Raw genomic sequence first — 27901 nt, 5'->3', positions numbered from 1 at the left:
GGCCAAACTCATAAAACCTCGGCGTGTTCCTGCGATCCCTGGTCTCTTTGTCTCGAGCTCTCCATCCTCTTCCTCGCCCATCCGCCTCTCGCTCCGCCTTGACTTCCATTGCGCGCAGCTCGGGCTCGTGGGAATCAGTAGCCTCAACCTTGCTTGCCCTTCTCCATCGTTAACAACAACGTGCCACATATCGCTACCATGAGTGAGAAGATCGACGCCGTGGACACGGTCCACGTCCACGACAATGACTCGGACAAGGCAAGCTACTGCGATGCCCTCAGTCGGTCTCTTTCTCGACGAACATGGACTAACATGCCGTTTTTGTACAGAAGGAGATCCAGACCAAGGTTGTCACTGGCTCCGAGGCCTTCAACGAGGCCATGATCAAGGAGCCCCCCAACGCCTGGAGCAAGGCGCAGATCCTCATCTATGCTTTCTCGCTCATCGGTTTCTTCTGTTCGACCATGAACGGATACGACGGGTCCCTCATCAACAACTTGCTACAAAACCCCTCCTTCAAAGAGCGCTACGGCGCGAAAAACGACGGTATCTGGGCTGGTATCATTTCGTCCATGTACCAAATCGGTGGTGTCGTCGCCTTGCCCTTCGTCGGTCCTGCTCTCGACACCTGGGGTCGTCGAATCGGTATGCTTATTGGTGCCGGCATCATTATCGTCGGAACTTGCATTCAGGCCACTGCCAATGGAACCAGCCAGTTCATGGGAGGTCGATTCCTCCTTGGCTTCGGCGTATCCATTGCCGCTTCCGCCGGTCCCATGTATGTTGTTGAGATCAACCACCCCGCCTACCGTGGAGTTGTCGGTGCCATGTACAACACCCTCTGGTTCTCCGGTGCCATCATTGCCTCCGGTGTGGCCCGAGCCGCTCTCGATATCGAGGGTGATGCTTCATGGCGCCTCATCACCTGGATGCAGGCCCTGTTCTCCGGTCTTATTTGCCTCTTCTGCATGTGGATGCCCGAGTCCCCCAGATGGCTTTTCGTAAACAACAAGAAGGAACAGGCTATGGCCGTTCTCACCAAGTACCACGGCAATGGCAACGCTGAGTCCCCTTGGGTCAAGCTCCAGCTTCATGAGTACGAGGAGCTCCTTAACATGGACGGTGCCGACAAGCGCTGGTGGGACTACCGTGCTCTTTTTCGAGACCGTGCCTCCATATACCGCCTCAGCGCCAACGTCTGTATTTCTATTTTCGGTCAATGGGCCGGTATGTTGTTCTGTTATCTTCTAACGGTATTATGAGTGGCTTAGTACAAAAGCTAATTACCTTCTAGGCAACGCCGTCCTCTCGTACTTTCTTGGCAGGCAAGTTCGAATGAAATCCAGTTGTTGACAAATATCACCAATATTAATGTTATGTTTTCCAGTGTTCTTGACACAGCCGGCTATACCCACCCCATCCAGCAAGCAAATATCACACTCATCAACTCGTGCCAGCAATTCGCTTTTGCCATCTTTGGTGCCCTTCTAGTCGACAGAGTCGGTCGCCGCCCTCTCTTGCTCTTTTCCTTCACCGCCTGCACATTTGTCTGGCTTGGCATGACCGTTGCCTCCGGTATCCTCTCCAAGTCCCAGATTGGTGAGACCGATAGTGGCAGCCCCATCTTTGACAACCCAGCCGCCTCCCAAGCGTGCTTGGCCATGATTTTCATATTCGGCTCCGTTTTCTCCGTCGGTATCACGCCCCTACAGGCCCTCTACCCCGTTGAGGTCCTCTCTTTCGAGATGCGTGCTAAGGGTATGGCCTTTTCCAACTTGGCTGTCAACGCCGCCGGTCTCCTGAACCAGTTCGCCTGGCCCGTCTCTATGGAGAAGCTTGCCTGGAAAACTTACATCATCTTCACCATCTGGGATGCCATTCAGACTGCTGTTATCTTCTTCTTCATTCCAGAGACCAAGGGCCGCACTGTGAGTTCTCTTGCATATCCTTCAATATTTTTCCAGTCGCATACTAATGATTACGACAAAAGCTCGAGGAGCTTGATCACATCTTTGCGGATCCCAATCCCGTTAAGGCTTCCATCCGGAAGAAGGCTGTGGCTGTGGACCGCTACGGCGATGTTGTCAACGTCCAAGACGTCTAAGCGTCTAGCAAATCCTTTTAAGCGAGTAAAATTCCCAGAGGTCGAGTGAGTTGGGTCTGCTTGTACCGTGACAGTGACTACACATTTGATGTCAGGTGGACTTATACATCATGAGAACGTGCAGCCTACTTTTGCATGGATGACAAGCAGGATGTGAGAGCACTCTGCCATGCAGCCACAGTTAACTTTTTATTTATTTATCGATCACCTCAAAGGCGATACCAATATACCACCCTTTGTTTAGAGCTACAATAATATGAATGCTGTCCGTTTTCTCTCAATCCACTCAGGTGGTCTTGCTCAATTCACTTGCAAGTATAGCGTATCCGTAAAATGACTCGAAGATTTTTATACCAAACTAACGACTAGCTTCGGGTCAAGTCGACAATAATTGTAACACGTACCATTGTCTACGCTACTGGAGTGGTCTTGGCTAGCACACTTGTTCTAGGCCCAACACCTTATGGTTCTTCCATGATGTCTCTTTTAATTTTCTAGTAGGCTAAAATGTAGTAGTATATCTGTCTTGCCTGTCTAGCTAGCTCTAGCTGCTTTATGTTTACTCTTCAGTGGATGTGAATAAGTAAAAATAGTAGCTGTGAAACTTCCAGCGGAGGATAATAGCGATGAATAAACCCCTAATGTTAGAAATAAACTCCTTGCTTCTGCGCGTACCACTTGTCTAAAAGACAGAATAGGTGTAATGAATCGACAACTTGAGATGAAATTTGGTAGATTGGATTCTACGAGCCTTGTGTACCAACTCCAGTGTCACAAAACAAACATCCTTTCCTTAACCTTCTTTGCGCCTCGGATATCACGTAATCGGAATTTAGCCACACATAAGTCTTACTTGATGAATCATTTTACAAATTTGAAGCGTTGGTAAATGGGAATACAGTAGAGTGGCTAGAACCTTGCGACTGTAGGCAGTGCCTTGCCTCGCAAAGTTATACCTGTTGCGATTCAACGCTTAGATTTGCATATATAATTAGAGCCTTTTGAGGGGATCGGGTTATGCCGTTGTCCGGCCCCAGCACAAAATGTACGGGCATCTCTTTCCCAGTCCATCCCAACTTTATTCTGCGACAAGTCTGATCATAAGTTGCACCAAGACTGTCTTCTTTCATGTTTGGGACAGTACTGTATGTCCGATCCCACCCGGAATATCGTCATAGCGAAGGTCCATCAGATCGTGCACCAAGCTCACTACCGGCGGCGTTTGGAAAAAAAGCAGTGGCATAGAGCCTGAGGTGTGAAAGTTGCGGATACTGATCAACATGCAGCTTGCTTTTTCATAATTTATGACGTCCAAAAAGACGGGGGCACAGGCTTGGCTTACTCCATCCTGGATACAACGTTGTGCTTTTCGGGAAGGTCAATTATCAAATGTATGTGCTCCAAATATGGCGGTATCGAATTAGAGGCTGCTTTACACTAGATAAGGTAGGTAGCAGCCGTTACGGAAAGACACAACCGGACTTTCCGGCCTCGTACGACGCTGTGGTATTGATCGATGGCCTGCGCTATCTACGAAATCTTTCAAATACCGCCACAGCCATGACTTGAGCATTCACTGCATGTCGACCCCTTCAGCTTGTGTTCCCAGGTTAACTCGAAAATTGAATCCGGGATTCTCTGTTTGCAATGGCTCGGTCTTGGCTGATTGCTAGTCTTCTTGCCTTGGCACGGCTATCGGCCGCCCTCGGACCGCAACTCGGCTTGCCTGAAATGTGGAAGGAGTTCGGTCGCCAATCTGAGCTTGAAGCTGTCGTCAAAACAGCGTCAACATCAGCAGCCTTCCGATTGTTGGCAAACAACTCTGCGCCGGGCGCACCAGATCCCGCCATTCTCTACCAGGCATACAATTTCTCTGTTCCTATTGACCACTTCCATAACGATTCCATCTACGAACCACACTCGAACGGAACGTTCCCCCTCCGCTACTGGTACGATGATCGGTTCTATAAGCCCGGCGGTCCTGTTATAGCCCTTGCAGCGGGCGAAACCAGTGGTGATGATCGCTTGCCCTTTTTACAAAAGGGAATAGTGGCCATCTTGGCTGAAGCGACCAACGGAGTCGGCGTCATCTTAGAGCACCGATACTACGGCAACAGCTACCCCACACCGGACTTCAGTACAAGGAACCTACGATTCCTGACCACCGACCAGGCATTGGCTGATACTGCTTACTTTGCACAGCATGTCATATTCCCTGGTAAACTTGCTGCGCTCAAGTTGACGGCTCCCGGGACACCCTGGATCATGTACGGCGGCTCGTACGCTGGCGCGTTCGTCGCGTTCCTCCGCAAGGTCTACCCTGACGTATTTTGGGGTGCTATCTCATCCTCCGGTGTGACTGCCGCTGTCGTTGACTTTTGGGAGTATTATGAAGCCGCGAGGCTCTATGCTCCCGAGGGTTGCGCGGAAACTACGCAGAAGTTGACCCATGTTGTTGACAACATTCTGCTGCAGAAAGGCAAGACCACGGAAGACGACGTAAGAACCCTAAAGACTGCCTTTGGCCTCCAAAACGTCACCAAAAAGGTGGACTTTGCAAGCACCATACGAGGAGGCATTGCAGGCCTGCAAAGCCGTAACTGGGATCCGGCGCTTGACAATCGTGCTTTCTTACGCTACTGTGGTAACATGACATCCGACAAAGTTATCTGGCCTGCGACGGAGAAATTAGACCCTACACTCCGCTACTTACTGGAAGTTGGCGGCTACAAGACCGAGATAGAGGAGTTGATTCCGCGCTTCAAGAACTACATCGGCTACGTCAACCTCACTAGAGTATCTACTTGCAGAAAAACTCAGGATGAATGCTTCGGGTCCGGAAACGATGAAGACTACGTCGGCGATGATCTCAATGCATCTTGGCGTCTTTGGCCTTATCAGTATTGCTCGCAGTAAGAGATACCATGAACTAAGTGGCACTGCGAAACCTAACGTTTATTCCAGATGGGGCTATCTCCAAACAGGATCAGGGGTGCCAGACAACCAATTAGGAGTGATCTCGCGATTGATAGACATCGATTTCACCACCGAAATCTGTCGTCGGGCATTTAACATCACCGCGCCGCCGGATGTCGGCGTCATAAACAAGTACGGTGGTCACAACTTTAGCTACCCGCGCGTTGCCATCATCGATGGAGAGGCAGATCCATGGCGTGCCGCAACTCCCAACAAGATCGGACTACCAAGGCCGGAGTCAACCATCAAGGAGCCCAACCTTGTCATTGCAGGCGGGGTTCATCACTGGGATGAAAACGGCCTTTTCAAAAATGAAACAACTGCTGAGCTACCGCCACTGCCAGTGAAGAAGGCTCAGGATTTTGAGGTGGAATTCGTGCGAGCCTGGCTGAAGGAGTGGGAGGAAACGCACAAGTGAGATTCGTTGATCACATAAGATTTCCTGGTACAAATGCCAGCCCGCGGGGCTAAGTACATAGACGCTTTGGACCAACGGTTCGCCATTAGACATATAAATCACTACTGCTCTCGAATCACTCACATTTTATTATCATCATACAATCATGAGACGAGACTGCGTTCACGACGGAAGACCTGATGAGTAATTACTTTGTACTGAATTTTGAGTGGAAATTAGGGTGGCTCTAACGGAGTGTTTATTGATTCGAAAACCCATAAAGCTGATCCGGAACTTCCCTTCACACTGGGCATCGTCAAGTTTTCCAGCAAGGGCCTTGGAGAAAATAGGGGGAGTATGGAGAGCTGCCACACGACTCTCCGTGCTCTTATTGACACAGCATGCCAAGCTCTAGATACCTTTCATCGGGGGTGCCTTCAAAGTTTTTGGCTATGTCAGCTCCGGGCCTTACAACAACGGAAGTAGATTATTTACTTCAACAAATCATAGCCCATCTACAGAGCCTGTACATGAAGTGCGAGAAACATAGCATCCCTTTTCCGAGTTACAGAGAATCATTCAAGGTCATTCCGCAGGCGTATGGCAAGGGTAGTGCCGATGCTGCATCCGAGGCTTTTTGCTCATTGACTGCAGTCTCGCGATCGGCCCAGGCAATCTAGTGTTTATCGAGGAAAGCCTTGAAGTGAGGGTTCAGGGAGTAACGAAGTTATTGATGTCATTTAACCTCACAATACTGGGATATGATGTTGACAACTAAATTCATCATGGCTGGCGGGACATATTGATCTACGCCGTATTGGCTTTATAATCTCAGAAGATCGTCCATAAATGAGTCCCACGGACGGGAGAGGACGGGTTGATAATACTCAGGCGCAGGAATGTGTGTTAATGAAGTAAAAAAGTGGCTTACTTTATAGATTGGGGCTCGTATGGCAAGACGGTTGGAGCGGCGTTGGCCTTATCTTGCATGGCGTTCTTCTTGAGGGTATGATGATAGAGATCCATGAAGTACGCAGATTATGGAGGTACAGCGCTATCCATGTTAGACTACCTGTTCGCTTTGTACAACCTAAATCAGTATCGTGCGTCACTGTGTCAAACCTTGACGGGGAAACGGAGTTAACGTGCATGTGAATGGCCGAACTGCGAAACCTCAGTCCTGTCGTCCAGCTTCACTGTCAAAGCGCCCCTATATCCGATGAATGTAGAGTTACAGTGACACTAACAATTAACAGTCTTTTGACACACCGCAGAGGTTTGATCACAGGTAAAATCTCAAGTGCCAAGTGGTCGGACGTCCGACTTCGATGCTTGCCCAGCCGGCCACGGCGGAGGAAATGAATTTGTGTTCGACAGGGTCGGCGTAATAGATACCTTGAGGCTACCAGATAGGAACGTATTCGTGAAATACTACTGGATGTCTCGAAACTGTGGCTGCTTATGTTCAAGTATGCTTCGGAGACCGAATGAAACCTGTGAAACGAACTCGGCCTTGTGGCGCGACAAACTCGGCCTTCAATCAGGTGCTGCAAGAAAGATTCAAATAGCGTGGGCTTCCCCGCATAGACCTCAGAGGCCTCACAAAACCTTTAGACAGTGATTCACCTCTTCGAATATTCATCAAAATGGCCTTGAAAACTTCTCCAATCGCTTGCCGGCCCTCGGAACTCGCCCACTTTGTCCTTCGGACCAAGAACCCACAGAAGTTGATTGAGTTCTATCAGAACTTTCTCAACGCCAAGATCACTCACTCGAGTGATATCATCACTTTCATGACCTGGGATCACGAACACCACCGCTTCGCGATTTTGACGGACCCTAATGCAGTACCAAAACAGGATAACTCGGTGGGCGTGGACCACTTTGCCCTCACGTTCGACTCCTTGGGGCAGTTGTTGCAGGCGTACAAGACCCGAAAGGAAGCAGGCATCGAGCCCGCATACTGTGTCCATCATGGCATGTCCACGAGCATGTACTACAGGGACCCTGATGGCAACAAGATCGAAAACCAGGTCGACGCTTTCGAGACAAAGGAGGAGGCTGTTCAGTACATGGCGAGTGCGGAGTTTGCTGAAGACCCTCGTGGACCGCCGTTCGATCCGGAGGAACTCTTGAGAAGGTTTGAAGCCGGCGAAGATGAAAAGATTTTGATGAAACGAAATTGTTAGGTTCCGATACCCATGAAGACTAAGTAAGGTTGTTGTTCACGGTCACTGTCAAAATAATAACCTCTCGTTGGACGTGGAATGGGCAGCAATTTAAGGTTATATGTCTTATTAATCAAAATCTGCGTGCGAGTGAGTGAACCCTTTGCGGCGCAAAGCTATGAGAGCCTAGAAATGGCCTTAGGAATTAACCATCACACCTCATGCTACTGCCGCAAGGTTCATGACATCACTTTGGTTGGAACAGGGGCTAGTCCAATCTTGACAGCTAAACTGGTAAGCCTTAGCCCCTCGCACAAACATACGATCTTGACTCCATTCATCTGTTGGATCTAACGCAGTTCGATGACCCGGCAAGGGGCTTTCAGGGATCTTCATCACCCATGACTGCTGAGGGCTTTCAAAGTTAAGCACTACCCCTTGAAACATGACATCCATTAGCGTGGATATCATATTCTTCATCCACTCTGATTGGGGTGAACCGTCAAGCTTATTTGAACATGAATATCTCCTAAGCTAAGTAGCGGCAGCAAATGTCTCTATTTATCTACCTAACATTCGAAAATGAAACTTGGACGAGCGTGACGGTCCTTCTCCAAGCAGAACCTCTCTCCAAATATGCACATTACATCTGTTACATGGCGGATTTAGGAATTCCCAAGGTAGCCAGTCGCTGACAGGAAGAAGACAAATGCTGTTCCATTGTCATCTCTATCTTTATGAGCGGTTTATCAGACGGGCACATGATGGATAATCAACTAGTGTTTAGTGAATTCAAGCCTTCATGTGCAAGGTTCACTCACTGTTGTCCAAGTCTGGGAACACAGTGCCAGTTCTGACCTAACTGTGATCATGGGCCATGGCCAAGATAACAAGCCAGAAGCTGACTAGAATTCGTATCTCGTCATTTCTCGAAAGCGCATTCCTTTGGGCCAGAGTGCTAGTGACCTTGATATGGGCGTCAACCCAAAACAAGGTAACAATGACACGAGCAGAAAACCAAACATCTGCGTTTGACTCCAAGGGCATTTCCGGGACCGCAACAGGAGTGATACCGTCAAGTTTGTTGAGCTTTGGTCCATGTGAGGACATTGTGTGGAATATTATGGATGCAGGGCAGCAGAGTAGGCGAAACAGCATACTGCAAATTCAGAATGTTGGGAATCTAGCAATGGTCGCCGGCTTGGAGGACACTGTGAGCTTACGCAACTGAGAGGCGCCAACGCATCCCAAGTTTCGAATATAGTAAATGATCTACGTCCACCTGAAGCCTTCGCTACGTTCCAATGAGGTGAAAAGACGCATTGTGCAGTACCGAGATATCTGTGTTTTTGGTTCCATATCCAAGTCAAAGATCCAGTAAGATGAACGCGATTTTTTGTTCCACATTTTCTCGACCAAGCTGTGGGGTGAGCTTTACTCATCCCAGAAAGCTCACGATCCACCTCAATCTTAGCAGCCGAGCCAACAAGCCAGTGAACCAGGAATTCCACGTTGCTGGATGCGCGCTTTCGAGTGGGGACTCGCCAAGTTATCCGGTTTCCGCGATGAGCGCTGTTCAAGGCATGTTCGCTCATGAAATTAAGGTAACTGGGGTCTCCTTCTTCAAGCGCCAGATTTAAGGCTGATGAATCCAATCCTGTGGCGTGTTTTACTTAAACCAGGATACTTCGTGTAGTCAGCCTCATCAAGCACGATGAGCAGTCAGGATGCAATCAACCCGACAGACGACTTTTGCTGGGTGGGGGTCGATGGTTACACGCTGATCTCTCTTTACAATAACCCTTAAGCTGCTTCTTACCACGGTACTTTTGTAGTACCTACTGCAGCTTTAGTCAAGTGGGATATTTCCCATTCAGGCTTTTCTTGTTGTCGAGCATGATGAACATTCGTCGCATAACAACCAGCCCAGGAGTTCGTACCAGGCTCTATTCATTATCAGCATGACAGATGAGCAAAGTCCGAAAGCGGTCTGTACTGGTGGGGGTACGTTAGAGCTGGGATCCAAAGCCTGTGTGGCGACCGCAGCGCTGGGAAAATCTGGGTGAATTTCCCTTAGTCCGGTCCTCGTCTAGATTGTCAAGCAGGGAGAGGGCCCAAGGTTGGGGGACAACCGTCAGTTGAGGTTTTCTTGGGAAGTAAGTTAGGGGTCGGACTTTGGCCCTATGCAGTCTTGTCGGGGTTTGAAACAGTGAATATCAAGGGGGTGACGGATCCACCACATCTTCCTGCGTTCTAGTGACGGCACTCGGTCGAGATGTCTGTATCACTAAGCAAATAGTCATGCAGATAATACGAAAACAGACTGCTCACGACATCGTCAGGACCCCGCCAAAGCCAAGGGTGTCCTCCACAGATGGGGTCCTGCCATTCCACTGGCATTGGTATCCCCCGGCCATGGGCCCTGTCAAACAGAGAATGTAATCTTTTCTAAACGGTGGGGATCAGATGAATGCGGGATATCGTGAGGCTCTCACAGAGGGGATACGAACTGCAGTCGATAGGCTTCGAAGCCAAGTCTCGTTGGAGACGTAGATACAAACAATAGACAATATAAAGACTACGCCGGTTCCTGTGAGAAGAAATACCTTTTCCTCATCCACTTTGGTATCACACCTTGGGTTTGTCATTCTTTTCATCATCACATTCATTCATTCGTTACCAACGTTCACTACGGGCCAGCCCTTTGAACCCTCACATTCGTTCTGTTCGAAACTTGCAAACAAGTCCCTCTTTGAATCCAATACATTCTCTCAAGATGAAGTTCTCTGCTGTTGCTCTTTCGGCCATTGCCCCCTTGGCCTCTGCCCACTACTTCTTCGATTCCTTCATCGTCGACGGCGTCGCCACCAAGTCTTTCGAGTACGTCCGCGACAACACTCGCCAGGCCAAGTACAACCCAACCAAGTGGGAGAATGTCCGCGATGACATGACGCCCGACGTGAACGACTTCCGCTGCAACAAGGGTGCCTTCACCTTCGCCGGCAAGACTCGCACTATGGAGGTCAAGGCCGGCTCTAAGGTCGGATTCAAGCTCGGCGTTAGCGCCACTATGCGGCACCCCGGCCCAGCCCTTGCCTACATGTCCAAGGCCCCCACCACCGCTGCGGCCTACGAAGGCGATGTAAGAGATAGTTATTCCTATACCTTAGTGAGCAGTGCTAACTTGTATAATCAACTTAAGGGAGACTGGTTCAAAATCTACGAAGAGAGTGTGTGCAACAAGAATGGCGCCTTCACTTCTGACGCCTGGTGCACCTGGGACAAGAACACCATCGAGTTCACGATTCCCAAGGACACCCCCGACGGAGAGTACCTCCTCCGCGTTGAGCATATCGGTGTCCACGGCGCCCACGTCGGCCAGGCCGAGTTTTACAACTCGTGAGTGCCAATTTTCCAAAGCTCACCTTGACTCAGCGACTTACATCTCCCTCTCTCTACACAGCTGCGCTCAGATCAAGGTCACCGGCGGCGGCAATGGCACCCCCGGCCCCATGATCAGGTTCCCGGGCGGCTACAAGAAGACCGATGCCTCGTTCAACTTCAGCATCTACAACGGCTACAAGGACTACCCCATGCCCGGCCCTGCTGTCTGGACTGGCGGCAACAGTGGCAGCGCCAACGAGACGGCAACCGGGCCGATTCCTGCCACCTCATCTGCCGCCAGCTCTGCCGTCACCTCTGCTGCCGCTGCTGCCACTTCTGCTGCCGTATCTACCGCCACCTCTGCGTCTACCGCTACGCCTACCCCTGTGATTGTCCCCGGGACTGGCAGCAACAACAGCACTGCACAGTCATCCAAGTGCAGCCGCCGCAAGAGAGCCCTTCGCCGGAGCCGCGTCTTCCGCGTCGAGCAGTAAACACTCATCGCACTTCCAGGGTTGTCTCTCCTGAATCGACAACCGGCCAAATCCCCTCTTGTGCGTGGTTGATCCTCCGGCTGGGCCCGCAACGCAGAATTTCTTGTATTGGAAAGCTATAGGCCGGGCCGCTAGGCGCAATGCGCCAAATCAGCTTCGAAAGCTGTTCTTACATTTCTCATTGTATATAATTACAGGAAACTGTATACATTCTAACACGGAAGCCTTTGCTGCATTTGTAGCAGGCCGATGTACAAATCACATCTTCCCATAATTGCATTTCTCGGTGTCTTCTCATGAGCTTGACCTTGTTTGCCAACCTTTGCCCTGTTACATCAGGATACAGGCGGTCTCACATCAAGGGAGCCGCTTCTATTTGTTTACCCAGTTGCATGTGTGCAGGGGCCTAATCTTGGGGGGATTGTATATAGTCGTATGAGGTTTCCTGTTCTAATTCGGCCCGGCTTGAGCAACAGAATATGGACCTTAGCAGCTCCCCGAGCAAACTACAGAAACAAGAAAGCAATAATGGTCTACCTTATATCTGGCTGACACCGGGAGTTGCACCGAAAGTGACGTCAGAAGTTAGCCAAGACTTGGTTGGCGCAGCGCGTTCGCGATCATTTCCTGCCGTCTCATCTCACACTGTCCTTCTGTTTCTGTTTCTCGGTCTATCAGTCAGGGACGGCATACATACGGAACTACGTAGTTGGCTGCTCGGTAGCGCATGCCAAGAGTTGATGACCAGCCTGGGGGAGAGAGAGGATGATGCGCGCGCAAAAGGTCGATGAGGAACTTGTATTAGAATGGTTGATGATGCCTTTCTGCTCCTCCCACATCCCCATCGCTATCAGTCCACCCGTCTATCTTCTCATCCTTCGATTGACCAGGTATCGCCGTGCATTGGCAGAGGCGCATCCCGGCCAGCCTCCAGTCGTTTCGCCCTCTTCCTGTCGCCCGGGCCTCTCATAAACTCCAATATTGGCTATACTCGTGGATCCCCAACTATGAAAAGCTTCAATCCCTTTGCACGTCGCCAAGATGACACATCTACTCTCCCCACCCACCGGCGCCGAAGCAGCGAGGACACAAGGGTCAATGACCGTTGGCATGGCCGCGACTACAGCATGGCCCATCGACCGCCCTTCATGCTGTGGCCGAAGGTGACCTGGCTCGACATTCTCACTATGATCATGTTGTGACCTTATAGGTCCTATATAAGGCGTTAGTTGCTGCTCTACCACTAACAGCGTCGTTTTTAGTATGACAGTTATAAGCCTAGTTCGCTCTGGTGCCAGTATGGTATAGCCCCAGAGTCTAGCGTCTGAGCGTCATAGACCTTGTGGGTTCGATTCCCACGTGTAGCCTGGTCTAGCAGTATTTTAATACCTAGGGTTTGATTCCTATTATAGGCTGGTAGGCCAAAGGGTGTCGCTCCCCCTTGTCAACTCTGACTAAGTATAATGCTCTGCTTAGATTAGGGGTGTTAACTAGATTAAGCATCTCTGCTTAGTCTGGGGGGGTGTGTTGTGACCTTATAGGTCCTATATAAGGCGTTAGTTGCTGCTCTGCCACTAACGGCGTCGTTTTTAGTATGACAGATCATAATGGGAGTTATTGCGCTGGTGGCGAGTGCTGGGCCCTTGATAGGCATCCCATGTTCACCCTATCGACTTGACTAACACCGCTTCTACAGGTCTTCAGAGCCCACCCGCCTGCCCACCGAACATTCCCCATCAGCTTTGAGAACGGCGAGGTTGTACACCCCCAGTTCGCCTATCCTCACATCCCACAGTATATCCCCAGCCATGCAGCGATAGCTCTCGCCACTGGCGTGCCCATCTTGTCCATTCTCCTCTGCCAGATCCGCGTGCGATCTTTTTGGGACATCAACAACGGTATCATGGGCCTGCTCTACTCCGTCCTCGGCTCGACCGTCTTCCAAGTCATGGTCAAGTGGCTCATTGGTGGACTGAGGCCAAACTTTCTTGAGGTCTGCCAACCGGACATCAGCAAGGCCTCCCAGCCAGGCGGCAATGTGACCGGCCTCGACGGCACGGGCTACGGAGGCATCATGTGGACGTCGGACGTTTGCACCAGAGGGATGGACGGGACCCTCTCCAACGCTCTCGAATCCTTCCCCTCGGGCCACACAACTGCCATGTTCTCCGGCATGGTCTTCCTCTACTTGTACCTGAACGCCAAGCTCAAGGTCTTTTCGAACTATCATTCGTCTATGTGGAAGCTCATCCTTACCTACGCTCCCATCCTCGGCGCTACTCTGATAGGCGGTTCGTTGACCGTCGATCAATCTCAGAACTGGTACGATGTTCCGGCCGGTGCCGTCATCGGCACGGTTTTCGCCTTCTCGTCCTACAGGATGGTGTACGCCGCGGTGTGGGACTGGCGTTTCAACCATATCCCCCTGCACCGCAAGATTCCTCTCGAATACGACCTTGATAACTTTGACGGGGCTGTGGCTACTCGGAAGGCCGGGTGGGGCAAGAGACGCGGGGCCAGAAGCACAGTCCCCGGCAAACTGACCGGTAGGACGCGGTACAGCACTAGTAGTCGAGATGGCCGGGGTGCCGGGGTGCCCTGTAAGCCGGTGACATCGCACCTCGCTAGAGGTGACCGTCGTTCATCTATCGACGACATGGTGTAGATCTCTGTCCCCCCCTTTTTTTTTCTTTTTTCTCTGACTTGAAGTTTTTTGGACTTCGAAAACTTCTTGCGTAGATACCCTGCACGACACGAAAGCGAGCGCTGTCTCTTTATATGCTGTCGTGAAGCTGGAATAGCTTCGTGTGGCTAGTGCCAGCAGCGCCGCCACATCTGTGGCGTACCACCCGCACGGACCGTGTAGAAAAGGTATTTCTACCACTTCTCTAGTTCATATGTAGTTTCTTAATAGGACAACTACTTTTCTCTCAAATGACCAGACGCTGCGGTTCATCACATATGCCTAATCCATTGTCTATATCATAATGATTATCATTGAAGAGACATCTTATCTGAGTATGATTTCTGGGTACATGTAGCATTTCTCAACAATTGAACCATCGTCATAATCCGTCACGGAGCTTTTTTGCTTGGAAACCACTCTAAGAATTCCGTACCACTGAGCCTCTTCAAGAAAGAATCAACGGGCCTGTCAAGCCACTCGACGTGGCTTATAGACGATGGCCAGAATCGACTTGGCCTCAAGATAACATGGCCCGCATATGTTGACCCAAGCAAGCGGGTACAGAAAGAGACAGCCCCGCAGACCAATCCCGAACGGAGTGATCGGTTAAAGAGGGAGACGAAAAGTGTAACTACGATGTGCCGAACGGATATCCACCATGCTCGATCTCTCAGATCGATCGCAGGGATCCGTTGTTTTCGATCAGCTCCAAACAAGTGGTCCAGAGAGAGTAACCCGATCGTATCTTGTTTTCTCAGTGCCTGCATAGCTCATGGAAACGAGGACGAGAAATTGCCAGAAAAGCTTCCCGAGAAGGCTAGGACAATATGGGGAGAAAAGACTGGACTACCTGCGCCATTGGCAGATTTGATGTCGCGTTGTATCATACTGCGTTGATTGCCGCCAAAACATTAAACGACGTCGTTTTCGCGACAATATATGATGCGCGACAGCTGTGTTTCTTCTAAATTGATTCGGTGATGCGCGAGGCCACACCTAATGTATCGCATGCTCTGCTGCTCTGTATACTGTCTAAAGTTGACATGGCCAATCAATCCCCAAACTCGTCCCCTTTTCCTGGGGCTACTTGATACGGGCCGATGCACCTCTCAGTGCGCACATCCCGTTTCTACTCTGCCGTATGATAACCGGTGGTCCCTCAATCACGATGAAGATCCAACTCTACGCTGCTCCTCCGACGAACCAGACCCCCCTCTTCACTAAACAGACGCCTCAAAATCCGGGTTCTCCTCCACCAGGTTCTGCAGCGGCAGGAATAGCTTCGGCCCTTGTTCTCCCCCGGGCCCCTTGGCCGCCTCGTTGATGGCCCGAACCTCGCCCCACGTCACCCACGACCAGCCCGCGCACTTTTCGGGCTCCATGTTCTGTACCCGGGGGGGGAGGGGGAAAGTCAGCTTCACGTCGGTTTTTTTTTTCTTTCTTTATCTTCTTGTCGCTTCTTCGCAGATTGGTGTGTTGGTTGGGACTTGGGTTCCTACTCACGATGGGCTCCGCGTCGTCGTCCTCCAATTCGCACCTCACAAAGATGGTGATGTAATGCTTTCCGAGGTCCCCGAAGAAGTCGTTGGTCACGCCCGCGACCTTGGTGCCGCGCACCCGCAGCCCCGTCTCCTCGAGCGTCTCGCGCTCGGCGCAGACGAAGAAGGACTCGCCGAACTCGAGGTGGCCGCCGGGGAGCTGGATGGTCCCTGCGTTTCGTGGTATATAGTGTCAGCTATGTTTTGCTTGGGTTTTTTTTTTCTCTTCCTCCCCCCCCCCCCCCTCTCTCGGCGCATATGTGTATGAATGTTCGTACCTGCGCCGTGGCTGCTCTTGCGCCGGCCCACGATGACTCTGCCGTCCTTGCGCCGGATGATGGCGGCGACGCCAACGCGCGTGTGGGCGAAGGGGTTTGGGGCCTCGCCGGCCTGCTGCATCGTGCTGCCCATAATCGTTCCAAGTAAACCGTGACTTTTCTGTTTCTTTTTGTGCTGTTGTTGTTGTTGCTGCTGCTGCTGCTGCCGCTGGTATGAGATTTAAGTCGCTGCTGCTTGTTGTTCGCTTGACAAGTCGTTCACTGAGAATCAAGGTGAAGTATGAAGTTAGATCTTAATTATAACACGGGCAGTGGGGCGAGGTGAATGATTGCTTAGCGGCAACATCTGCCGTCTTTTATTCCCTCTTTCGCTCTACGCCACATGCGACCGAACCGATGGGAAAATCAGCCTCGGACCCCCCGCCCTCCCGTCAGCCCCAGGCAGAGTCACACAGCCCGCAATGTGACTGTCCATTTGTAAATAAACAACCAAACTTATTCATACATGTTTTCTTCTGCAAGCAAGTGGAACCGGGTATAAAGTGCCGATTGCAAATGTACGACGGATTTCACAAAGGCTCCTCCCATACACCCCGCCCGGTGCTCATCTGACTCAATCTATAAAAACCCACCCCATTCACTCAATTCATCCACCTCCTCCACTTCACATCTCACCGCCCTCCTCCACCCACGCTTGTTCGTGACACTAAGAGCGGTTTCCTTCCCGGTCCCGTCAACAAAAGTCGCAATTGGTCTGGTGGTGTAGTTGGTTATCACGTCAGTCTAACAGCTCGAGGCAACTCGATCTGGGCCCACTGAAGGTCTCCGGTTCAAGTCCGGGCTAGATCAGTACAATTGGGCGATTGGTTTAGTGGTATAATGACCGCTTAGCATGCGGTAGGTCCAGGGTTCGATTCCCTGATCGTCCATCTTTTTGTTTGCACTTGGGGGTGCTGGCGAGATGATTGAAGAACTCCATCATGGCTGCCTGAGTGAACAATGGAATTAATTATATGCAGGTGTAAATACAACGCCAGCAGCTGTGGGACCCGGCACGCCCTGTGTTTGTTGTCCATGTGTAATAAAGATACATTTTTCCCTCATTCATTCGTTACATCTATTTCCTGTGGGTATCATTACATCGCCCTTGCATATCCTATTTGTGAGAGGAGACAATGCAAACCAAACACCCTCTCTCCCTTCCTATGCATGCATGCATGCATGTATCCATCCATCCATATGCACCTTTCATCCGCCACCCCTCTCCCTTCACTACCATGCTCCCTTCGGAGGCATGTTGTCGGGATCCATCTCGAATCCCTTGATGCTCTCCTGCCAGTTTTGCCAATTAAAATCTTCCAGATTGTCCATGTTGACGTCCATCGAGTCGCCCGGCAAGTCGTTGATCGACGTAAAGGGGTCCGACCACAGCCACGGGGGCTGGTTGTCGGCCAGAGACGGCGTGGCCCTCGGTTGCGACGTCGCGGCGATAGCTTGCTGTCTCTGCCTCTGCTCCGCATCTAGGTTTTGCCCCGACGCCGTGGAGCATTGCACGTCTGAGGACATCATGGACTGCGAGTGCGGCGCCTGCGAGGCGGCGGGCGGGAACAGCGTGTTGTTCGGGTCCGCCGCCATCGTTTCCGCCGCCGGATAGAGGTATTCCCAGATGTGGTTGGGGTTGAAGCCACGCGCCATCATGACCGTGTCGATGAACTCGGGCTCCCTCGGCGGGCGCACCGAAGCCGGGATCCGCGCCCGCGGGTTCGGCTGAGGCGCCAGTGCCCCGGACGACGCGTTCTGCCCCGGTTGCATCTGCTCCGGACGGTTGGCCGCCGGCTGCACCGGGCTGTAACTCTCCGTACGCACCAGAGTCCGCCAGCGAGCGCGGATCTGCGCATGCTGCACCTCCATTCCCGGGACGGGGCCAAGCCTTGCCGGTATGGGGTTCATGCGGTCGTCCACGTCGAGCTGGCGGGCGGCCTCGGGGTCCGACCGTAGGCGCAAAATCTCGGCCTCGCGATGCTTCGTCGCCTTGGCGCTGAGCTTCCGCAAGGGGACCCAGACCGCCATGTGATCCGCCATGCGGGATATCTCCGCCGGGTCCCTGTCGAATCGCATCGTGTTGTTGACGGCCTCCCAGCCCCGCTCCGATGTCGCCGACCACGGGCGTCTTCCGGCTTCCATCAGGATGTAGGCGATGGCGTGCCATTGCCGGTATGTCTGGAAGAGCCACCTCCACTGCTTGCAGCGGGGGTCCGTGTTGAGGATGTAATTGTACTCGACGATCTCGATGGCCGATAAGAAGAGCCGGTCGCGGATTTCGTTCGAGAGCTCATGGCCGTTGCCGGGGAACAGCATCGGCTGGTAAATGACGAGGCTCATCTTGGCCATGATGACGCGAGCAATCATGCCGGCCATCCAGAAGAGAGGATCGTCTTGCATGGCACAGTGCTGCAGAAACTTATCCTCGACGCGGTCGTACACTTCGATTAGCATCCGCTCGTGCTCCTCTAGGCTCGACGAGGCATCTCGCGGGCACACGCCGGCCATGGCCGAGCCGGCCGTGTGTAGTCGTCTCGAAAGCGCACAAATTTCATAACGCACCAGCGACACGGCGCAGTCCGTCTTGCCCAGTCGTGATTTTGGCACCTCGGTCATGTCCGGCTCGATATCCGAGTCGTTGACGTTGGAAGGAAGCTCCGTGTCGAAGGAGCGGTCGATGATAGTGAGGTCGCTGCCCAATTCTTCGGCCGATCGCAAATCCAGCGCGCAAATGGCCCACCACAGTCGGCGCCGCATTTCGGTTTCAAAAGGGGGAAGGTCGAAGTTTGTCCCGTCCCGGTGGATTCCAAGCCCTTGCGCGATGCGAATTGCTAGGCCTGTCAGCGTCCAGCAAAACCGAGTGTCGTCTTCCCGCCGGACCAGCGTGAGGAACAGAACAAAGGCTTGCAACACAACCATGTCCGATGTGTTTAGAAAGTTGGCCTTGGCGAGGGCTTGCTCGAGGGCGAAACGAAACTGTGATAGCATTGTCTCCTTCTTTGAACCAAAGTTCTTCTCAACCTGCAGGACTGGTTAGAAGATGAACCGGAGGCAAAGGGAAGGGGGGTTCGCGCTGTATACCTCCTCGTCTTCCATTGACGTGATGGCCGCGTAGTAGATGGAAAACAAAAGGGCCTCGTTCCCCGGAGTCAGCTCATCGATGCTCCGTCGCATGTTGCGGATGAGCTTCTCCATGGTAGGGATGTGCAGTATCTTGAGCAACGGTTCCACGTTCTCCTGGTAAACCTGCCACATGAAGGGTATTTGCGATGGCAGGGGATGCAGCTTGCGCAGGTCAACGTCGGAAGACCGGTAGCCCAGAATGAAGGCGTGATGGTCCGTCGCAGCATCCACGCTCTGTTGGGGGGACTGGTCGGGTGTGTCTTCGATATCGGAGTCGTCTGTATCGTCGCCGAGAACATGCGTTTCTTCCCGCAGCTCGTCGAGCTGCAAAGCCTCTGTGGTTAGCAGCAGGATACAAATACGGGTTGGGCGACCTACTTCGTCATTGAGCTTGGACCAGAATGCGCTGCTCACGTATCTGCTCGACTTGCCCTTGTCGTGCAGGACCAGCCTGCCGAACTCCCTGTTGAGGCCCGTCTGCTTGTCTTGTGGCCGCCTCGGGTCCGAGTCCGTGTCCATCCTGTTTGGCGAGGCTGCCTCCCTCGGCGCAGAGGTGGGAGTGTTGTTGCTCTGCGTGCTGGCTGTCTTGTCGCCGCCGACCTCATTTGTAAAAGTCTCTGGCGAGTTTCCCGTGCTCGAGTTATGCCGGCCGCCGTTGCTCCCCGGGCCGCTCTCGACTTCGATCTGTCCGCTCAGCTCCTCGACGATACCCTCGAGTTTGCGCAAGCGCTTCATCAACTCGACCTCGCGCTCGCTCGAGTTCTTCGGCGGCGCGTTCGGATCCTTTGGCCTCGGCCGACGAGGAGCGCGGCCCGGGGCAGGGAATATGCATTGGATGACGGCGCGACGGCAGTTGCTGCAGGGCATCTGCTTGTCGCAGCGGACTTTTCGCTTCCGGCAGGTGACGCAGCTTCGCGGGTTCAGGGCGGGCTGGCCAGAGGGCGTCATGGCGACGGGTTGATCGGGGGATATCGAGGTGGCGCCATGGCGAGCGAGGGCGGGATATTCGTGGACTGTGGGCGGGGAGTTGGGAGAATGCTGGTGGGGGTTGGCGCTCATGGCGTGGGCGGGTGTCGCGGGGTTCGACATTTGGCTCGGCGAAAATGTTTCCATGGCGTATCTTGAGCAACCTATGGACTTGGTCGTGCGGTTTCTGGCAGTTCAAAGCTGTGTGCTGTGGCTGAGGAGGAGCAGAAAGAGCCACCAGGGTTTGACAGGATGCGAGAAGGAGAAGCTTTCGAGGAACACGAGGGTGAGATGACACGCATTCGCGCGCTCGCACACACATACACACACACACCCTAACCCTTTGGTGCTTAGAGCTCAAGAAAGGATGACAAATGGGGGGCAGTATCCTGCGAACACTCTCTCGCTCTCGGATTCTACCGTTCCAGAGACATGAGTCGGGCCGACGGTCGAGTCGAGTCTATCGCATCTCGGACTTCAAGATCCAACAATTAGAAGGTGTGAAGTCGGAGGAGGGGGGTGGTCGTGTAATTAGGATGGTTAATTGTATCCGAAATTGTCGTTGTCGTTCGTCGTCGTGGGCTTGTTTGTCGGGAATTTGAAGACCGCAGCTTGCACACGGCTCAAAGTGGCTCGAGGTGGGGGGAGCGGAGGGGAATGGGGAACAAGTCAAGTGAAAGGATACGTACTGGGTGCTTAGGTAAGCGATTATCTGCCAGCTGCCAGGTGTCAAATGATAGAAGCCAGCTGTCAGCTGCCGGTAGAAAGTAAACGGCTGTCGCAACCTGCACCAGACACACACACACACTCCCTAGACGCCTACCTATCTGTGCGTGAGAGAAAACAATATTAACGCCAATGCTCCAGACACAAACTTAGTCGGCGGACGGAGGAAGATCCTTTCGTTTCCATTGGTCGACTGTTTCTCATCACACGCTCACCGAGGAACACCGAATCACAAACATGGGAGCCCGGCGAAACACCTCGAGCTCGGAGCTCCTAGGTACAGGTACATCCGTTCACTCGGCATCAAGCCTTGGAGAACCACACTGTGTTTCTTCGAGGAGGGGTTTGAAAGCTTGGCATTCCTGCTCATCGGTATACCTAGTGTATCGGTATCCATAGAGCAGACACATTATAATTAGACTCAGAAGCCCAAAAGACATCCTACATGACTTGTTGCTTAATATTACTGACTTCTGCTCGACACATATCATGTTGTCGACAGTCGGTGTCCCCGATGCTCCCTGAGACGAATGCCGGGCCGCCATCTCAAGGTTTGCAACGGTGGTCGTGTTAGGCTGGTCTCGTTCCGGCGCGTCAAACAAACTCACGAAGCCTAAGCAAGTTATTTCTGGTCTGTCGACTCTACTTTGGCTGTCAACCGAACTATTGGTCTTGGGACTTCGGCGCCTGTCACGATTTCCTGAATCAGCCCTCAGCCGTGTCTGGCTGCCGTCTAACGCCTCATTCAAACATTCTCCTAGGGCGGGGTGGCACGTTTTCGATTTACAGCGCCATAATCAACTGGCATCATGCTTCGCGTTAGCCTTATGGAAGGTCTCTGAAGCATTTTGCGGAGCCGGGAATCACCGCCTGGGAGCCGTTGTCCGACTCTGCGCCTCCTCGCCCCTGGCGCCCAAAACCTGTAACTCGAATCTACCCGGAATCACTCATCGAACTCGATATTTGGGCCGGCTCATTTTCTATAACTTAGATGTGTTCTCGAACCGGCTTGTCTTGAAACGGCGAATTGGAAGATTAAGGAGGTTCCGAGGTTGTGACAAAATGTCCGCTTGTAGCCTGTAATTGAATCACTTTTGACTCTCTCACCGGACAGTCGATGATCCGTCAAAAGTTAGACCTCCCTCTCGTTGACGCCACTGGGACCGGCCAATGGACACAAATGTTTTGGGAACCTATACCAATCTCAAGGGGAAGCTGTCCGGTCGACGATGTCATGCACTCGTTTTCGATACATTAACGACAGACATCTTCCTTGTCATGCCCCTGGACGCTGCGACAAAATTATTTGCGAAGGCCTGAGATGAGGTGGTGGGATCAATGGTTTTGTGCACTTCTTCCCTAGCTTAGCTTTGAGGGAGGCTATTTTGGGGGAAGATGAAACGCGGAAAGCGGTAGCCCAGATAGTTCGGGTTGATTCGTAGGTTTGGTCGCCAACTCCCCCTCGAGTTCTTGCTTCTGCCTAATGGATCTGAATCAGGTTCAGGAAAGTCTCGCAAAGACTAATCGGTCGAAGCTTCATGCGTCTAGACCACATTCTTGCCTATGCCGATTGGTAGCTCTCTCCTTCGCCGCGAAGCACCTTGCTGATCAACAGCTGTTGTGACAACGTATTCCCCGAAGAATTGCATTACCGCCTCCGTGGGATTGTATTCCATTCATTTACAGAACCTGGAACTGGTCAAAGAACAGTAACTGTTGTGTTTAAGGGTTGACCAGGACATAGTCCGGAAACCCCGAGCGAATGGATTATGTCCTAAGACGTAGAAGTGAGAGACCCCAACACTGCCTTTAAGCTCCTGGACTCCGAAGGGGGTATGGTACAACCAAGCGATATCAGGCCGTTATATGCTCCAGCGTCTTCGCGTCGCTTTCCTCCCACGGGTACGTCTCCTCGATGGCGCGAATCAGCTTCTCGTGCTGCGGCGACCTCGGCTTGATGGAGACGTCGAACGGCGCCGGGTGACTGACCACGCCGGCGAGGAACTTGACCTCCGGCTCGACCACCACGCCGTCGCGGACCGGCTTGCTGATGCTATACACGGCAAGGGTCTGAACAACGTTGAGGTAGATGGAGTTCTCGGCGAGGTAGCGCCCGGGGCAGACGCGGCGGCCGAAGCCGAAGACGTACTTTCCGGGGTCCATCTCGGGTTCGCGGCCCTCGCCCGCGAGGAAACGCTCAGGCTTGAACGTCATTGGCTCGGAATACCGTTTGGGGTCGTGGGCGAATTGCCTACAAACTAGGTGGTTAGCCGGACATCGCAGGAGGACTCTCGGTGTGGGAATCACTGACCAGATGTTTGGAAACACCATAGCACCTTTGGGGATGAAGTAGCCCTTGAAAACGTCGTCCTCGGTGCTAGAGTGAGGGAGCCCCATGGGCCCGATAGGATGCCAGCGCATGACTTCCTTGACCAATGCTTGGATGTACGGTAGGTTCTCGCGGTCGTGGATGTTGGGCAACCGGCTCTGTCCCACAACCCTGTCGATCTCTTCTTGGGCCTTCTTCTGGACCTCGGGGTACAGCATCATGGTGAGGAAAAAAGTGGTGATGGAGGCTATAGTCTAGTAACACACCCATTAGCGCCCATCGTTTGTGTCCTCCGTGAGGAAACATCGTACCGTATCGGCACCGCCACCGAATAAGCCCAATGCCGAGAATTTGTTGGTATGGACGGTCTCTGGCGAGGAGTCCGATGCCTGGAGGAGGTGTGAGAGGAACGACCCGTCGTCTTTGCCCTGCGCCATCTGATGCTCGACAAAGGCGTACGGCTTGTCACTGGTTGCGAAGAATAGGGCTTTCCACTCTTTCGCGGTCTGCTGGAATCCAGCACCAGGAACCCATCCTGGTACGTATCGAACTTGTATCAAGTGTCAGACAGTCTCGAAGGATACCGTCGGCGTATTGCTGGGTAGACTTACGGAAAGGGAAGATGTCTACCAAAAAAGTGCCAGGAACGCATCCCCTGATGAGGTTCTTATCCATCTCGTCAACCATCTGCAGCAACGGGTCCTCCTTGAAAGGTTCCGCGGTATACCCATAGGTAATCTTCACAATCAGCGAGCCGGCCTCCCTATTAAGGACGTGTCAGCAATTTATTATCTTGCCATGTCTGCCCGTGGCCACGCCCGGTCAACCAACCTCTTGATGTGCTTCAACAAGTGTTCGGGCTCATCCAGCAGGTGAAGCAGCATATGGCCAACCTCTGCCTCTTGCAGGGTGCTGTACTGCGACGCGGTTGACTTGGACCCGATGACGCGGCTCATGTTCTTGCGGTGGACGCGGAGGTGGTCGCCGTATGACAGCATACCAGTAAGGCTCTCGGCGCCGACCCTAGTGCCCACAACGTTAGAGACCGAGCATCAACAGCTAATATTCATTGCGGCCGGTGATATGCACGCACATCTCGCCGACGAAGACCTGCGATGGCCTCGAGGAGTGCTTGAGTGAACGATTGTCCAAGAGCTCGTAGGCGAGCTCCAGGTCGTTGAGAATGATTATTGTCGTGCCCAACGTGGTGATGGAGCTTATGGGTCCTGCATGTTCCAAGACACGAGAGTCAGTCTTCTGCTACGAAGCGGTCCGCCGCCGGATCTTGAGGGAGTTTTCGAGTGGCGTTGATAGACTGACCGTATACATCCTTGTGCTTCAGCCAGTGAAGAGCCCCGAACTCGTCAAAATTCGGCAAATCGTTCACGTTGCCGACGACAGGCAGGCCTTTGGGGCCGGGAGGCAGTGGTAGGCGGCGTCCCTGTCTCAATCTGTTGAACACCTTCTCGACGAGATAGGAAACGGCGATGAGGCCGGCGAAGCTCATGAACAGAGTTATGATCTCCATTTTCGCGGTTGCCAGGCTGCGGACAGAGACTCAACCAGGAGGAAAGCGAAAGCCATTATCTACTCGACCGAGGTTCGCGTCTCAGGCTTCTATCTTATATACATTTCTGTCCTTCAGCGATACCCGTGCCAAGGACACTACGGTTGCGTGTCAGAGACACGCAGCAGGGCGTGTGCTAAGCGCTAATTTGTAATTGGCAGTATCGTGTACTAGACCTTGCTAAATGCCCCTCCTTCCATATACCGATTCATCGCTAGGCCGTCGATGCGAAGTTCTGGTCGCTTACTGACTTGCATATTATTGTTTCGGCCAGCGAATGCACGTCATACGGGCCTCGGGGAGGCACGCCACCGTCACATCGCCCCAAGATCTGCACCCGTTTAACGAATAGGATGTTCCATGAGCGGCTCGGTGGCGCTTTCGCATCGAAAAATGTACACTATTCTTCTGCGAGGGTTGGGGGCACTGTTGTCGTACAATTCGGCCGAAGGACTTAAGAAGAATAGAACTGGTCCAGTGCTATCTGCATCAACTACTAGGCCTTACCTGATGCGTCGAAAGCTCCGCCGATAAGGCCCCTAGGGTGGGAACCCCTCTTGGCTCCTGCAGATATTCAGAGCTCAAGCTTGTAGTCCAAGGCAAACACAATTGGCACCGGCGTAAATGCTGACCAGCTCTCAAACAGGAGTTGATTTTATATTGGGTGGTCTCAACAGAAACGTGTAACCAAAGTGTTTCGAGGACATGTGTGGACATGAACTTTTACGAATGCATCATGAGCCCAGAATGAGGTGCCAATTAACGTAGCCGTAAGCCTTCCCTATCACTTGTAGTACCCTACATAGGAGGTCCGAACATGCAGACTATAACAAACATGATTATAACTTAAGCTATGGCAGCTTTTCTCTCCGCAGTCTATTGTTGAACCGGTCTTTGCCTCATGCCCACGTTGTAGACGATGGCTTGCTTCGGCGACCCGTGAGGCCCAGGGATCGGCCGCCAAGAGAGATCAGCAAGGGCAGCGGTCACTGCCCGCGGTGCAACACTTTGCTGAGGTGAGAACCCCGGAGCTGAACTGCAAGCATCTCTGCGAGGTGGTAAAACTAAGACGCTGGCAAAAACGAGTTCCTTGCGGGTGAATAACAACATATCGGGCAATCGCCAGCAACGCCCACTTGTTGACAGTAATTCTGACCGGGGAACACACTGCCGCAGCCATATGTGTTACCAATGTAGTCCTACGTGCAACCTCAGAGCACGTCTTGTTTTTCCATTGTTGCAGTTGCATCCATCAGGACCGCAGCGGCGGTCACTCTCGACGCAGCAAAGCAGAAAGGGCCAGGTATTAGAAATCTGTTTTGTTATAACATAGGCTGTAATTACACAGTGGCAATTATAGATCCGCTTTTGTCATCACATGTTTTGATAGACAAGAATTTGGTAATATAGGAGGTAATTATGAAGGTGAAAATAAAGACTCTAAGTTGTTCTGTTGTTGGCAAGCGCAAAATCAGGAGCTGAGAAGGCGGAATTGAAGACCTCTTAGCCGTTGGACGATTATTGCTTGACCTTACAAGCTTCACTAATACTGGCAGTTTGAATTCTCATTCCTTTAACTATGAGTTATCGGTATACGTAACTTAGAGACTGAAATATACTACAGCTTATTCCCTAGAGGAACTGATACCCCCCGGTGATCGCATAAGACAGGACTAGATGAGCAACTATAGGCCTTCCAGAGGGCCTAACAATTCGGAATCAGCCTCAAACGACGTTGGATCAGCATCTTGAATCACTCATAGGAATGTCCAAGCCAGTCCGAGACTCCACTGCGGGCGCTATGGCACATGGGTTAAGGCTGCAGGCATAAGCCTCGACAAGATAAGACTAGACCCGAGTTTAAATTAGTCGCCAGGATGGAGGCTGAGCACAAGTTGCCGCATCCACGATATACCCTGGGGCGAATGAGCAACGATGGCAGATATTCACGTTGCGCCAATCAACATACATCAAAGGTATCGAAGCTGAACCGACTTGTGATCTGTTCAGTATTGACTTAATGATGGTACATAATTGCGTTGACTCATGTCGGTCGTGACGCGCGCACGCGCCGTTTGTCATTTCATCGCCTGCTCTGCTTGCCGCCCCTAATGTCATTAGCAAGCGTCCACAGATTCGCGCAGACAAACAACAGACACTGCCGGCCACTTACAATATGGATAATTCGATGTCGCCTTTGATCTTTGCTTTGAGGTCAATGTCGACGTCCAGATCCATGTCGAGGCGCACTGAAGGCGCGCCGCCCTTGCTTTTGTTGTCCACTTGTCGGTTCTGCGGCGCGACCTGGTGCTCGTTCTGCGGCTGATGCGACCGCTCGGAGCCGTTCCGGTATTCGGCCCGAGCCACCGCAGTCTGTTTCGACCTCCGCGCTGCGTGCTTGTCCGGGTCCCGTTGCGCGACATCCAGCCCCGAGGCCGGTGCGTCCAGGTTCAACGGCGGCGTTTCCTTCGCAATCTTCTCTTCCGTCCCGGTCTTGGGCCTCGGCTGTCGTCTCTGGCTCTGCTGGTCGCCTTCGTGGTCGCGCATCTGGTTGCTGTGTTCGGGTTCACTGTGGGGCTCGCTCCGAGTAAGTGTCGGTTGCGCCGTGCTCTCGGTTGCTTGTGCCGCCATGCCGGTTGCTGGTTTTTTGGATGCTTCAGATCCGCGTGCGTGTCGCGTCGTCTGACAGTGTTGATGCGTCGGCGAGTAGCGTGATGGTGCTTGTGTCGTGAATGGCGTGTGACGAGGCTTACGTTTATCGATAGGATGCGCAGGAATGTAGTGTCGGGTGGTGGGGTTGCCGCACAAACACTCGTTGAGTTGAAATACCTCGAGCCATTACCTACACCTGGACTTTGTAGAACAGGCCTGCATGACGTAGCCTTGGCGAGCCTTGCCAAAGTCAAACGGCGTGGGGAAAGGAGTCATGTATTGGTCGAGTGATGGTCATGTCGGGATGACATCACCACCCCTCTGAAACGGCTCTGGGCCTCTCATCTTGCGACTTGAGCCAGCTTTAGCACAAATTGGTTAGAATTCACGCACAATACAATGCTTCTTAGTCTACACCGTGGAACTAATTGCCATCATTACCCTCTGGCATGACGAAGAGTTGGACTGTTA

At 52.4% G+C, this 27901-nt stretch overlaps 11 protein-coding genes and 2 non-coding genes across 13 annotated transcripts; 8 read left to right on the top strand and 5 right to left on the bottom strand.

Annotated features, from left to right (window-relative positions):
• Positions 1 to 198: 198 nt before the first annotated feature.
• LY79DRAFT_674776 (general substrate transporter) lies at positions 199 to 2104 on the top strand (the record flags this gene model as incomplete). The annotated part of the gene is made up of 5 exons (XM_060564356.1): positions 199 to 234; positions 330 to 1227; positions 1295 to 1310; positions 1388 to 1928; positions 1991 to 2104. 5 exons carry the CDS (start codon positions 199 to 201, stop codon positions 2102 to 2104), a joined length of 1605 nt encoding a protein of 534 aa, XP_060407535.1.
• Positions 2105 to 3716: 1612 nt separating this feature from the next.
• On the top strand, positions 3717 to 5498 carry LY79DRAFT_644049 (serine carboxypeptidase S28; the record flags this gene model as incomplete). Its single annotated transcript, XM_060562412.1, has 2 exons — positions 3717 to 5016; positions 5069 to 5498. Exons 1-2 carry the CDS (start codon positions 3752 to 3754, stop codon positions 5496 to 5498), a joined length of 1695 nt encoding a protein of 564 aa, XP_060407534.1. The 5' UTR covers positions 3717 to 3751.
• Positions 5499 to 5893: 395 nt separating this feature from the next.
• LY79DRAFT_572202 (uncharacterized protein) lies at positions 5894 to 6475 on the top strand. Its single transcript, XM_060559331.1, has 2 exons — positions 5894 to 6298; positions 6409 to 6475. The coding sequence occupies exon 1, from the start codon at positions 5930 to 5932 to the stop codon at positions 6155 to 6157; it is 228 nt and encodes a 75-aa protein (XP_060407533.1). The 5' UTR covers positions 5894 to 5929; the 3' UTR covers positions 6158 to 6298; positions 6409 to 6475.
• A 648-nt stretch (positions 6476 to 7123) lies between these two features.
• LY79DRAFT_584834 (glyoxalase/Bleomycin resistance protein/Dioxygenase superfamily protein) lies at positions 7124 to 7666 on the top strand (the record flags this gene model as incomplete). Its single annotated transcript, XM_060560437.1, has 1 exon — positions 7124 to 7666. The coding sequence occupies one exon, from the start codon at positions 7124 to 7126 to the stop codon at positions 7664 to 7666; it is 543 nt and encodes a 180-aa protein (XP_060407532.1).
• A 2755-nt stretch (positions 7667 to 10421) lies between these two features.
• On the top strand, positions 10422 to 11580 carry LY79DRAFT_708065 (fungal cellulose binding domain-containing protein; the record flags this gene model as incomplete). The annotated part of the gene is made up of 3 exons (XM_060565068.1): positions 10422 to 10787; positions 10848 to 11044; positions 11109 to 11580. The coding sequence occupies 3 exons, from the start codon at positions 10422 to 10424 to the stop codon at positions 11521 to 11523; spliced, it is 978 nt and encodes a 325-aa protein (XP_060407531.1). The 3' UTR covers positions 11524 to 11580.
• Positions 11581 to 12530: 950 nt separating this feature from the next.
• Positions 12531 to 14272, top strand: LY79DRAFT_654031 (PAP2 superfamily protein; the record flags this gene model as incomplete). Its single annotated transcript, XM_060562631.1, has 3 exons — positions 12531 to 12686; positions 13125 to 13151; positions 13220 to 14272. The coding sequence occupies 3 exons, from the start codon at positions 12531 to 12533 to the stop codon at positions 14186 to 14188; spliced, it is 1152 nt and encodes a 383-aa protein (XP_060407530.1). The 3' UTR covers positions 14189 to 14272.
• Positions 14273 to 15150: 878 nt separating this feature from the next.
• LY79DRAFT_572195 (NUDIX domain-containing protein) lies at positions 15151 to 16293 on the bottom strand. The gene is made up of 3 exons (XM_060559330.1): positions 16026 to 16293; positions 15713 to 15918; positions 15151 to 15594 (listed from the first exon to the last, which is right to left on the bottom strand). The coding sequence occupies exons 1-3, from the start codon at positions 16156 to 16158 to the stop codon at positions 15430 to 15432; spliced, it is 504 nt and encodes a 167-aa protein (XP_060407529.1). The 5' UTR covers positions 16159 to 16293; the 3' UTR covers positions 15151 to 15429.
• Positions 16294 to 16776: 483 nt separating this feature from the next.
• LY79DRAFT_t277 lies at positions 16777 to 16874 on the top strand. Its single transcript has one exon. It is a non-coding gene; the product is annotated as a tRNA-Val (tRNA).
• Positions 16875 to 16882: 8 nt separating this feature from the next.
• LY79DRAFT_t278 lies at positions 16883 to 16954 on the top strand. Its single transcript has one exon. It is a non-coding gene; the product is annotated as a tRNA-Ala (tRNA).
• A 343-nt stretch (positions 16955 to 17297) lies between these two features.
• On the bottom strand, positions 17298 to 20303 carry LY79DRAFT_674770 (fungal-specific transcription factor domain-containing protein; the record flags this gene model as incomplete). The annotated part of the gene is made up of 3 exons (XM_060564355.1): positions 17298 to 19088; positions 19149 to 19514; positions 19569 to 20303. 3 exons carry the CDS (start codon positions 20301 to 20303, stop codon positions 17298 to 17300), a joined length of 2892 nt encoding a protein of 963 aa, XP_060407528.1.
• Positions 20304 to 22736: 2433 nt separating this feature from the next.
• Positions 22737 to 24966, bottom strand: LY79DRAFT_680781 (cytochrome P450; the record flags this gene model as incomplete). Its single annotated transcript, XM_060564545.1, has 7 exons — positions 24532 to 24966; positions 24305 to 24437; positions 24043 to 24234; positions 23823 to 23974; positions 23523 to 23761; positions 23194 to 23465; positions 22737 to 23133 (listed from the first exon to the last, which is right to left on the bottom strand). Exons 1-7 carry the CDS (start codon positions 24737 to 24739, stop codon positions 22737 to 22739), a joined length of 1593 nt encoding a protein of 530 aa, XP_060407527.1. The 5' UTR covers positions 24740 to 24966.
• A 782-nt stretch (positions 24967 to 25748) lies between these two features.
• Positions 25749 to 25977, bottom strand: LY79DRAFT_528937 (uncharacterized protein; the record flags this gene model as incomplete). Its single annotated transcript, XM_060556074.1, has 2 exons — positions 25749 to 25809; positions 25862 to 25977. Coding segments are annotated over 2 exons (177 nt in total), but the record flags the coding sequence as incomplete, so codon positions are not given.
• An 884-nt stretch (positions 25978 to 26861) lies between these two features.
• LY79DRAFT_594970 (uncharacterized protein) lies at positions 26862 to 27409 on the bottom strand (the record flags this gene model as incomplete). The annotated part of the gene is made up of 2 exons (XM_060561740.1): positions 26862 to 26886; positions 26952 to 27409. 2 exons carry the CDS (start codon positions 27407 to 27409, stop codon positions 26862 to 26864), a joined length of 483 nt encoding a protein of 160 aa, XP_060407525.1.
• Between the last annotated feature and the right edge of the window lie 492 nt (positions 27410 to 27901).

Source organism: Colletotrichum navitas (genome assembly GCF_030913465.1).
Source record: "Colletotrichum navitas strain CBS 125086 chromosome Unknown LY79scaffold_144, whole genome shotgun sequence".
NCBI classification, from domain to species: Eukaryota; Fungi; Ascomycota; class Sordariomycetes; order Glomerellales; family Glomerellaceae; genus Colletotrichum; species Colletotrichum navitas.
The sequence above is the reverse complement of the archived record's forward strand: the minus strand, read 5'-3'. Positions and strand labels throughout refer to the sequence as shown.

What these genes read in the sequence shown, in the direction of transcription:
- LY79DRAFT_572195 (XM_060559330.1), bottom strand. Translation starts at nt 16,158, where the DNA reads ATGGGCAGCACGATGCAGCAGGCCGGCGAGGCCCCAAACCCCTTCGCC. An exon ending in CAAGAGCAGCCACGGCGCAG is followed by an intron (nt 15,919 to 16,025) that starts GTACGAACATTC and finishes CACGAAACGCAG; the next exon opens with GGACCATCCAGCTCCCCGGC. An exon ending in ACGACGACGCGGAGCCCATC is followed by an intron (nt 15,595 to 15,712) that starts GTGAGTAGGAAC and finishes CCCCGGGTACAG; the next exon opens with AACATGGAGCCCGAAAAGTG.
- LY79DRAFT_572202 (XM_060559331.1), top strand. Translation starts at nt 5,930, where the DNA reads ATGTCAGCTCCGGGCCTTACAACAACGGAAGTAGATTATTTACTTCAA.